At 39.4% G+C, this 12,336-nt stretch overlaps 1 protein-coding gene and 1 pseudogene across 1 annotated transcript in view; one reads left to right on the plus strand and one right to left on the minus strand.

Annotated features, from left to right (window-relative positions):
* LOC138035364 (uncharacterized) overlaps positions 1–1,345 on the plus strand; it is a 1,726-nt pseudogene extending 381 nt beyond the window's left edge.
* A 6,837-nt stretch (positions 1,346–8,182) lies between these two features.
* LOC138035378 (NBAS subunit of NRZ tethering complex-like) overlaps positions 8,183–12,336 on the minus strand; it is a 172,456-nt gene continuing 168,302 nt past the window's right edge. The window contains 5 exon segments of the mRNA XM_068882083.1: positions 8,183–8,797; positions 9,171–9,296; positions 9,379–9,502; positions 10,587–10,729; positions 10,903–11,194. Of these exon segments, the coding sequence (XP_068738184.1) occupies positions 8,492–8,797; positions 9,171–9,296; positions 9,379–9,502; positions 10,587–10,729; positions 10,903–11,194 (991 nt within the window). The 3' untranslated portion in view covers positions 8,183–8,491.

The following is a 12,336-nucleotide window of genomic DNA, read 5'->3' on the forward strand; positions in this document are numbered from 1 at the left end:
GGCATGGCCAAGTGAATAAAAGTGTGGAGAATGGGCACCTATATTTAAAAAGAACGACAGACACTGCAAGGAAAACTACAGACCTATCACTGTCTTACCCTGTGTCAGTAAGGTTTTTGAGCAGCTCGTCGGCAAGCAAATTACGGCTGGTTTCGACAAACACTTATGTGTAAACTCATCCGCCTACCGCAAAAAATACAGCTGCAAAACCACCCTAATCAACTCGGTGGAGGGCTGGAGAGAGGCCAGAGATAAACATCTTTTCGTAAGCATAATGTCGACCGATATGTCGATCGAAAGGTGAAAGGTGTTGAGCATACTCAAAGCTTACGGCTTCCAGGATAATGTTGTTGAACTTCTCAAAAGCTATTTATCCAACGGGAAAAATCGTGTAAAGATGGGAAGCAATATCAGCTCCAGTAGATTTGTCAATCGAGGTTGTCCTCAAGGGTCCGCATTGGGCCCTCTTTTGTGGAGTGTCTTCCAAAACGATCTGTTCTATCATGTTAGGGGAATATCAATGTATCAATGACCATCAGTTTTACCATACAGGTCGAGACTTACCTACTACTATATCCAGACTTAGAGATAGTGCGGAAACAGTAACAAAATGGTTCGACTTAAATCTGCTAGCTTGTAAACTTAAAAACTACCAGACCTTAATCATTGGCAATAATCATAACCATGAAAATAACATCGAAGAATGGGCAATCTTCGTAAACAAAGAGAAAATCAACACGATAGACTCAAAATTGAACTTTAATAATCACATAAGCATTATTTATAAAAAAAAAAAGCTGGTCAAAGGATTGGTGTGCTTATAAGACTCCGCAACTTGATTCCAACAGACGCAAAACTACAACTTTATAAAGCAACCATTCTACCATATCTAACTTACTGCCATCTTAGATGGCATTTTTGTAAATCTAGTGATAGTTGCAGATTGGAGAGGGTACAAGAAAGAGGCCTAAGGGCTGTTTACAAATACAAACACTTCCACCTATGAACGTTTGCTGCAGGAAACTAAGTTACCTACGTTTCTAAATAGATGTCTACAAGACATATGCATTTTGATGTATAAAAGTCAAACACAACCTAAGTCCTTTGAATATTTGTAACATCTTTCAGGAGTATAACTCTTCCTCAGTATTATTTAAGATAGTCCGACTTTTCAGTTTCCAGGCATAACACAGTAACTTATGGCAAACATTCATTGCGCTATTTAGGACCCACATTATGGAGCAAACTGACAACTGCAGACAGATCAGTTACTTCGTTAGCCAGTTTTAAAAACCGTGTACGTAAGCGTGACCTTAGTTCTCTGTTAGATGATGGCTGCAGATGATGGCTGAACCCATAACCTCAGCGATCCGGTGCCATGCTCTACCAACTAAGCTATGAATCCTTACATGCAGACTTAACTGATTAGAGTGTAATGTGAAGTGCTAGGTTTCTACAAATATGAACCATGTGAGCGTTAGCCCTACTCATGGAAATTGGCCCACACAAGGACAGAGAAAAACTTTAACCAGGGTGGGAATTGAACCACGACCTTCGGGTTAGATCACCGCTGCTCTATCGACTGATCTACAAGGTCAGACGAGACCAGGCCGTGGGAACTGAAGATGTTTACATCTAATGTGTGCCCATAATTTGGGTATACGATAACCATGTTGCTCTATCAACGTTTTTATTAAAATTACCGTGTACTTTGGACAAGGAATAAAGAGCCGTCCGTATAGGAAACCGACGGTCTTAAGTTTTTAGAATGGCATGGTTAATTTGGGTATACGATAACCACGCTGCTATATTAACTTTTTTATCAAAATCACTGCGTAATAGGACATATAATGAAGAGCTTCTTAGCATCGCGTACATTTATTTTTTATGATGTTTACTCTTATCTGAATCCATTTCGTACGGAAATTATATTTCTTGCATATTTGACATTTCGGGAAGTTGTTTATTAATGGGTAAGTATCAGTTTGTTTGAACCCGTTCCTAGCAATTTCAACTTGCCGCGATTAGCGCGGGAAAATTTCGGACCCTAGTCGGTACCGCAAAGATCGCAAATAGCTAGAAGGTTCAGGGGCGCGCAATTAGCCAATCAGATTTAAGTATTTAGGTTTCCGGCCTGCTGGGATGCTTGAGAAAAAAAAAAGCTCTACCTCGGTCAGTAATTTCTTTCCATCTTGTTAATTCGTGCACGCGGCTGTGCTACTCGTGGAGCAAACTGTACTAGGAAACAGTGTGAGCTTTGAAAAAATCCTCTTGACAGAACGTGTTTGTACAGAAGGTTGAAAACGGCTTTAAGGTCATACAAAAACTCGGTTGATTTTATTGGGCAGATTCTTGGATTTGGCAAGAAACTCTCAAAAACTAACGACATATAACTTCATTCTACCATGAGATATGGAACGGAACGCAATTATACTCCAGACACATGCGCCCTGGTCATATTTCTTACATTTTACCTGAAAAATTCTCTATGCCGGTGAATCCAGTTGGGCAAAACTGTAATTGCCTGGAATCTGCTATTTCAATGTGTGATCTACACGCTCAACTCGCATTTAGGTAACTACTTCTTTGGAAAACTTGCAATCTCAAACTTAACTCGTGCAGCGTATGCAAATAATATTTATTTATATTCGCCAATGACAATGACAATGATAGTTAGCCGGGAGAAGTATCTCACTTGGCTTGCTTTAGTGTTCTGTGGGTTCCATACCGAGAATCAACAGCTTTTCTGAATTTTGCTCTTGACTGCTTGTGTCTTCTAGCCTGAATACCGTCGTAACCTCCTTAGTAATTTGCCACATTTACTCCAAAGATTCTGCGTGTTTTTAACTTCGGGAATCATAGATTGGAGCTGTTTTTGGAGCTTGTTGTTTTGAAGACGGGTAACCAATATTTTTATTACCTTTTCTTGTGGAGGAAGGAAAGAAGCATTTTCTTTTACCTCTCCAGACTGAGTCGGCTTTTGTTTTGGTCAGCGCCATGACTGAACACGGACTCTAAATTAAGACTCTAAACGCGACACCGCGGCAAAATGAGTGCGCAGGCTTGAGCCACGCGCGAATCTTTTCCACGCGCGAGGGACTGGTACCAATTAAATTTGCAATAGAAACAACAGCGCGGCAAAATGGCGGCAATTTAAATTCTCTGTGTTTGTTTTCATTTTTCGATGATAAGGACAACACTACTTTGATAAGGTTTAAATTTTGAAGAGAGCTTCCTGAAAGACTAATCTTCCGTGTGTCTTTTCAAACCAAAAAACTTTAGTTCAAACCAGGAGAATTTTACCTTGCATTCGAGCGCTAGAGCAAAAGGACGAAGTTCGTAATGTTATTAGTCGCGATGGTCTCTGCGTTGGTAAACCTCTGGGGGGAAAAACTGTGCACTGAGAAGGAAAACGACGGGTAAACATCTTTGCAAGGGCAGAATGATAATTCCTTCTGCGAAGATGGCTTATATTGCTCCTGTTGAATGAGGAAATCGTCTGTTTGTTTCATTGGAATCATTTGAAAGTGAGAAATAAGCTTGAGTTCTTTTCATGCCCGCATCCCACTCATTCGGCAACTTGGATAAGTCACTTACCTGCCCTCCATTCTCATATTTTACAACACTAGTTACTTTTACAAGAGCGAGGCAATAAAAGAAAGAAAATATGTCTTAATTTTAAGAGAGGATCGCAAAAAAGTTTTGAAACTAAGTATAAATTTGACTCCAATGCTACTTGATGTTTCCCTTTTACTTGGAGTTTGGTAGTGGTCCATCGTTGAAAATATTTTTCCAGTATTTTTCCTGCAGCTGGCTGGTAACTGTAATTTTTTTCTCCAGCTTTGTCAATCACCTTGTAGAGCCTTGCTGGGATGAGGGTGGGGAGACATGAGAATCATGATAATGAAATAAGAAACCATTCACCTGCATGTGTTTGGAAAATACTCATTTCACTTTTGCATGCTTTGCACCAGCAAAAATCCAGCCAAACTTTTGCACTGTGTGTAAAGATACTGAGAGAGGAATGTAATCATACATCCAGCAAGACTAGAGGCATTCTGCTTCATACTCTAACATTTTATTATGCACAACTGATCCAGTTTCACTACCCAGTGATAGACCCACAATGGCTCTATCTGGACCCACAATGACTCTATCTGATTCCTTTTCAACAACAACAACTACTATGGTATGTGTTACCACAAAACACAATATACAGTAACTCAAATATCTCTCCAATTTTATTGTTGTAAGTACCGTATATTCATTATTAAGACTATTACAAGTAGAAGCATTCTTAGAAGTTAATATCCAAACCCATGCTCAGCAAGAGAAAGACTCGAATAACATACAGCTGTATTAATAAATATTACTTGAATTAACCAAATTATATTTGCTTGTTCAAACATTGACTTAGAAGGTGTGGCAAGTAAATAATTATCGTCCCTTTTCTAGACAATTTTGAAGAGCTGTTTGGAAACCATCTTGTATTAATTAATCACTGACATGCTCACATCTGTGATGTTTAATTTGCTGTAATACTGTTGTCATCATGCAGGATCTCATACAGGAAAAAATGAGAGATGAATAACAACCCTGGCTTTTTTCATCATAAAACCAATAAAATATTCAACGCTGAAATCCTCATCACAATCTCTGAAAACAATCTGGAATGTTGCTTGCCATGCATCGTTTGACCAGATCAGCACACACACACCAGGAAGAATTTTAGACTCAAGCACTGCAATAAGAATAAATGACATGTTTAAGAAACAACAGGAAACTGATCAAAGTAAAACAATAATATTATTATGACTTGGTCATTTTCATGCACAGATGTCACTTGAGATACTTGAAAAAAACATGGAAATCTGTGCTCTATTTGTAAAGATCCCTTTATAAAAAAACTAAACAACTTAACTGACTCCCTTAATAAGAGCTTTTGTCTAACAATGCAGATAAAAACAGTTGCTCACATCTTGAAAGTAATGACAGTCAAAATGACAGCCAGCCAGATATCAACACTTTCCACAAGATTTCTTCAGCTCAGATGACTGGGACAATGAAATCAACAGAAATCTAGAGATCAATTAAATTTAACCATACCACAACCTGGTGTGTCGTGCAAAGCAACACAGAGCTGGAAAAGAAAGAGCATCACCATCATGACCATACAAACCATTGCTCTTGCTGTGGAGAACCAGGTCACAGAAAAATCCATGGCTCTCGTAGCACATGTCAGATGTCAAAACCCTCCGCGTTTTTAGAGGAATTGCCCTTAGGCGAAAAACAGTAAACGAAAAATGTTATTAGTTTAAAATTTACAACTTTTAGGTCTTCAACGGTGTGACCGAAAACACGAAACACGAGCAAACATGGTTTGGCAAAGATAACTTCCATGGAAACGACATAAACAAATAAATATTTCACACCTAAAATAAGCTTACCTCTTTTGACTTTGTGGTTGGAAACAACTCGGAACTACTGTTTAGTTTTTCTGTCGAGTCCATGTTGAGCGGGAGATCTTGATCATCAAAAAGTCCAATAGAACTTTTCCTTCACCGCCGAATAAACTCAAAAGCAAAGAGCTCAAAAGCTCGAATCAAATGAATCAAATGTCTTCGAAGCGGAGCATGCGCACTCATTTTGCCGCGGTGTCTCTAAACGCAGGCAAAAATTCGCGCAGTCGCGGTAATGGTATAATAGGGAGCTTATGAAACGACAACGCCGACGGCAACGACGACGCTACAAAACAATAGGTTTAATGAGCAAAAACAATGGCTCTGCACGCTTTGCACGTGCGTTTTACATTTTAGTACATTTCTTTGCCGTCATCTCGTAAATGACGACGTGAAATGACCAAATTCAAGGTTCTGTGAAGGACGTTAGCACATGACGATGAATTTTCAGTTCTCTCTCTACGCTTCCAACTCACTCATACCAGTTTAATTCCTCGACAGTTACTACACATTTTTAACGCGAAACTACATGAAATAGTTTCGTACTGACATGAATAACGCGAACTCGTATTTTAAAATGAAGTCCTCGTTGCCGTCGCCGTCGCCGTCCTCGTTTCGTAAGCTCCCTAATGTCGTAACTGTTGAAGACCATTATTGTCTAAAATTCCCGAGAATGGGCAGAAGAGCCGGAAGTCCGAGATTCGCAGACTTCCTTCTTTGGCTGTAGCCAAAGTTTGTGTTCCTGTGTTCGTAACGCTGACCGAAGGACTCTAGGGACGAGAATGGGCTACAAGTTTGCAAAACGAAACCTGCGCACGCTTTAAAATTAATGTGAAAGAGAAAGGAAGTTTTCGAGCTGCTCTTTTAACATGTTTCTTAATATGGTCGTTCCAACTGAAATTTCTGTTTATTAAAACTCCAAGTATTTTTCTACAATGTAGTGCCTTGTTAAGCTTTGGGCCATTACAGCCCGAGGCCCGGTCTTAAACGATCTCGGACCAAATTAAAAAGAAAAAAAGATAGTTTCTGTAATTGCTTGAACTGTAAGGAAAATGTTGAAAAGATGATGTGGTAACGTTTATGGCACATCTGAACTCAACTATCAAACATTTAACAAGATATAAGCAAAAAGTAGTTTTGGCCGCCATGTTAAAAAAGAAACGAGTGCATTTTAGTCAAGAGCATGTTTTGCTATCTTTAAATTGAATTTATTACCAAAGCTTAAAACCTAAAAGACCTCAAAATGGGACAGGACAAAAGAATTAAACGTGTGAAGGTGTGAGTCAAAGGGCCTCTGCTGGCCCGTCTCTGTAACCCCTCAAATGGGCTTAATGACCCCCCACTTAATAAAATTAACTGGAACAATGCAGTTCAATACCACCCAATTCAGTGCCTTCTGTTTTTGTGCAACACGTACCACAGGCAACCCAGTGTACTCTTCATGCAGCGTCTGTTTTTTTTCCGTGTCGGGAAAAGCCTTTCCTGACACTCTTCTGCTAAAGTAGTATCTTTGTGGGTTGAATCATCTGCGCGTATCTTAAGGGGGTAGTAGAAATGCGTAGATTTTACGCAATCTGCAATGTCGTCGAAAGTCATTGTAACGCGAATGGCGTTTAAACAAAATATACACTTATGGAGCTCAAGAATTGAAAGTCAATTGTATTAACAAGACAAGCGGTGAAAAATAAATATCTGTAATCTTAAAAGCGACGAGTAGTGGACTTCGACAACAAACGTTTGGGAATTCAAAGAAAAGGGGCAGAGTGGACATGAGAAGGGGGGTTTGGAGGAGAGCTTTTTTAAAAGCTCCAAGCTCCAAGCTTGGAGAAGCTCCAAGCAAGGTTGCTTTTCATGAGTTTTTTATATGAGAAACAAGACTTTTTGGTTTGTTTCAGCTATGGTATGCCCGTATCTAGCCTGGTCACTATAATCTCCAAAGATTTGAAAACGGTTTGGGCCAAGCATTTGTGGAAAAAGCCCCATTGCTATTGTCAAGAGCTATTCTATCCACTATTAGTTCCCAAACCAAGAAATAAATCAATCCAATCCAATGTGCAATTTTTAAATGGATGTAATAAGGTGGTAACTAAGGCCTGTTCCAAACGTCGTGCTACTGCCGTACCGAACTCAAGTGAATTTGGCTTGGCAGTGGCACGACGATGGCACGGCAGCGGTTTCAAACGTCGAACCTAATACAGTCGTGCCAAATTCAAAAGAAAAAATAAACCATCCATCCAGCGTAATAGTATGCAAATAATGCAAAATACATTAACTTAATTTATGAATTGAGTTCGGCGCAACGATAGCACGCCGTTTAAAACCAAGTGGTGCTACTGCCGTGCGGCACGGCAAGTCCTGCCGTGCTACGTAGTCGTGCCGAACCTAAGTCAGCCGTGCTTAATGGTTTCAAACGGCGTGCTACTGCCGTGCTTAAATCGAAATGACAATTTCATTTAAGTTCGGCACGGCAGTAGTACGACGTTTGGAACAGGCCTAAACTTCGTGTCGTACAATTTAGGTCTGAAATCATACATGTGATTTCAAACGAACTCGCGCGCATATTGAGATCACACGTATTATTTCTGACCAAATTGCACTTCACGGAGTTCAATTACCATTATTTACACTTTACTGCAACCTTCAGATAAGGACCCAAAGGACCAGATTCTGAAAACCAAATACACATTTTACAGACTATTCATATAAGTGTGTGCAATTCAATAACCTTGATAATAATGTCTTTAATTCTCTAAGCGGCGACAATAGTAATCGCATATCGGTTTCATTTCCAATAAATAGATTTATGGTACTTGCTGCTAAATCAACACACCTCTGCCTTCACAGTCAAATATTGTCTATTAAATGAATTGTGAACGATTTAAGTTTCAACTTGCTGAACACTTCATCCTCGTGTACTATTCGTCATTCTTGACGCCCATTGTAAGTGTTGTGAACGAAAGCCAATTGCAAATACAGTGTACTAACTTCTTTCATCTGAGATTTACTAAATATTGTTTAGTCAAAATGGAAGTTCATCTTTTAAGCCAGCGAGATAACACCCCCATAGCACTGTCGAAAGTCTTCAACGCTGGATGTGTTCCATGGTAGTTTTGCAAAAGTGTTCCAGCCTCCGCCCAAAAACCTGCTGTTTGTAATTGAGAGGCCACAAGTTTAACTCGTGCTCCTTTTCCAGCCAGTTCGGTGTCACTGAGTTTGTCAGGAGACCTTAGAACATAGTTGATTAGCGGATTGAGGAAAGGAGTTTGTGCTGTCTCTGCAGTTAGCCCATGGGATATTACAAGCTCCATCAACTCATCGTCACATGAATTTGAATTGACCTGCAAAAGCAGACGCACTTCTGTTACAGGCAAGAAAAGACAAAGTGACATGACTTGAGTACCTTCACAAAGTATGAAGAAGAGAGTACGACGAAGAGAGCGAATCCCAGTGCCCTATGATAATTATTTGAAATCTCTTTTCCGATCGCTTCAATGCTGCGACGTTTATTTGTATCTCTTATTCCCATGACCGCGCGGTCCACCACCACACTAACTGACCAATAAAGTGTCGCCCTTGAAATAACCACGAAGTAAAACACAGAGTTAATAAGAGGGTCTAATATGGGGGATTCGCTCTTTTACCTCCTCTTGTGGTGTGAAATGTCTTTAATAAGTAATTTGTATCATAAAAATGAGCAAGTTCGAGTAATACCTTCAGATTCTTCATGTTTTCCAAAGCCAGGTGATGCATGGCTTCCATTTTAGACAAAATGGCAAACTTTAATGCGTGCAAGGATGGACAATTCAGGAGCATTAAATTGTAGACGTGACAACAACACTAGGAAAATAACATCAGCAATTATAATGGCAGTGAATAAAAACAAACTGATGACAGCATTTTTGATACATCTATTTCATACCTCCACAGTGAGACTTGTGCTGCTGCTGAGCTGTTTTAGGAGCTCAATTACGTGCTCACCATCACCATGACAACGTATAAGTTTGTCCATAAGTTGTACCCAGGGGTTGGCTGAAGGTTCCTCACTGTCGAGAAAAAGGAAACGTATTGTATTGTTTGCTTAATATTGTTCAGTCCCTCGACCTCTTAATTTCAGGGCATTTTTGGCTTAAATAAAGAAAAACGGACAAAGCGAAACCTTTCTGTAATTGGTTAACTTACTTAGGGCGCGTTCGATTGACCCTATTCCGGAATAAGAATACGTGGAGTGATGATTAAAACGGTATTTTTGGCGCGTTTTGAAGCTGCAAGGATGATAAAAATATGTTTAAAATAGCATTTTAGAAAATGTTTGACAATTTTAATGTGAATCTCCGCAAAAACGAAGGATTTCCAACTTGTATTCCATGTATTCCTATTCCGGAATACAGTCAATCGAACGCACCCTTAATTTGTTCCCTCGAATTGCGTATGGGCATTTTAGGTATTCATACATTAAGAGATGTTAAAACTTCTTCTGGATGTAGCAGATTTAATGCCATCGCAATGCCCTCCTGATATCAGACTGTTTATTCGTAGTTGTTTGGCATATTCGGTTTTTTGGCCTCGTACGGCAATTGCATACAAACTTGTACGAGTGACCGTCGAATCTGATCTCAATTTGAGCTCTAAAATCTAGTATGGTCTTAGGTCACTTTGGTTCTAGTGTATGTGTCGTGCGATTAAACTCAAATGTGATAATGGCGAACAAGGCAATTTACCAGTTAAACGGCGCAGAGAACCGGCAGAGTACACTAGCTACTCGTTGGTGAACACGACAGCTGACTACGATACAGAGCCATTGCAGCCAGTCAGCGATTGTTTTTATCTTTATATTGTGACGTCCGTCTACGGGTCCTACTCTCTGCAACAACGTATCCATACTTCGCATGAATGAGTTAACACTAAATGAGTACCGCTGTAGTTAAATTGGAGATAGAAGAAAGGTTACCCTTATCAGAAAAAGCAGTGTTTTTTAAGCGCAAATTTAAATTGCTTTCTCGACGGTTTTTTGTGCGATTAGAATCAGTACTAACTCTGGTGGGATGAAAAGAGAACGTTATCGCAAAGGTAACATGCTTTGTGCACTAGTTGTCATTTTGGTAAATACCAGGAATGATCACCACTTACTTAAGCTCTGTAGCTGCAAGCACTGGCCATATCTGGAGCAGGGTACCAAGAGAAAGAAGCTGTTCAAGGGACACGCTCTCGTTGAGAAGGGCTTCAAACAGTTTGTGCCTCTTGGTGTCATTGTCGATGTCTTCTGGTGCGAGCTGTATGAATTCACAAATCAAAGTCCAGGAAAATCAACCAATACTTCAACACTGTTGCAGGGATTTTAAGTTAATCTTCTTGTTCACAAGTTACCAATCTGCCTTGTGTTGTGGCCCCCTTCTCTTGCCCTTATCAAAGCCGAAAAAGACCGAGAAAAGAAAGCAATACTTACATGTCGCTTCCAATTCGACGATACAAGGGCATCAGTTTGATAAAACAACAACAGAAAAGTGTCCTCTCCACTGAGATCAAATGATTCCTCTATTGCTCGAAGAATGACACTCTTTACAGAAGCTGCCACAGAAACATCCGCACAGAATGGTTGCAGACACTCAACTATGGTCTCTTGGTTTGCCATTGATCCTCCTTTCTGCACGTGAATGCTTACTGTATTTATGATTGTATGTAAAACGTCTATTGGATCTTTGCCGTCAACCAATGGAAAAATGAAATCCGCTGACGGACTGAAAACAAAAAAGGAACGTCTCCAATTGACGCATTCATATTTTTGTAGCTGTTACGCTGGATTCCTTTCTGTTTGTCGCCATTTTAAAATAAAGCACAAGGACGAGGAAGAAAACAAATACGGAAAAAATAAGTGCTACCGGGATGGACCAAATTGGTTCAGTGTCCGGCTAGACAAAATATCCATAAGATGGAGTCAATAGATAGATAGATAGATAGATATACCTTTATTTAAACACAATAATGTTTAAAGCTATAAGCTTATGGGGTCGTGTGTTTACAAATAAGATAAGATTCCCTTAAATTACATGCTGTTATACGCCTAAACTAAAAATCTATGGTGTAAGAGAGCTAAAACTAAATGGCAATTACCATTGTATATGTAAGATACATGTCAATTAAAAGTATACATAATCATGGTCACTAAAATCTTTTCCGTCTCAGTTGCTTCTCCGTGATCATTTTGATTACCTATGGGTATTTTTGGCCACTTCAAAGTTTCAAAGGTTTCAAGTTTATTTAAAAATACATTCATATAATAAGAAAGAAATACACTTGCTCGCAAATACAGAAGGCTAATCTAGGCAGGTAGTGTTTACGTTTCCACTATGGAATAAAATATTCAGATGTCCAAAAAAAAAAGTTAATTAAAGCTACATTAAATGGCATTTTTTAACAAGAACGTATCCGAAATGATAACTTGAAATATTGTGATTGTATATGTTATAGTGTACAATTAAATCTTAAAGTTAAACTGTCACGTGAAGCGCATTCGCTAGCGTCTTGTAATAACTTGTAAAGTGTTAGGTTTACTTTTTTCAAGTTGAATCAAGTTGGTTTACTTTTTTCAAGTTGAATCGACAAATTCAAAATGGCGTCCACTAGGGAGGGCCATGGTGAACAAAGGAGAAACTCCGGCGAATATACGTGACTCACGCATGAATCCATGATGGCGGGCTCGAGAGCAAACAAACTCGAGCATGCGCAGCTCATGACAGTGCCCCTTTAAGGGTGATGTCTAGTTAATGAGAATTGAGTGCAGAGAGTTCAAGTCTTTCTGGAAACACTTTTTAAAAGGAAATTTAATTTTTTTACGACGTGCTTCTGGGATTTCATTCCATATTTTACACCCAAGTCGTGA

This window comes from Montipora capricornis, chromosome 2 (assembly GCF_036669925.1).
Source record: "Montipora capricornis isolate CH-2021 chromosome 2, ASM3666992v2, whole genome shotgun sequence".
In the NCBI taxonomy this organism is placed as follows: Eukaryota; Metazoa; Cnidaria; class Anthozoa; order Scleractinia; family Acroporidae; genus Montipora; species Montipora capricornis.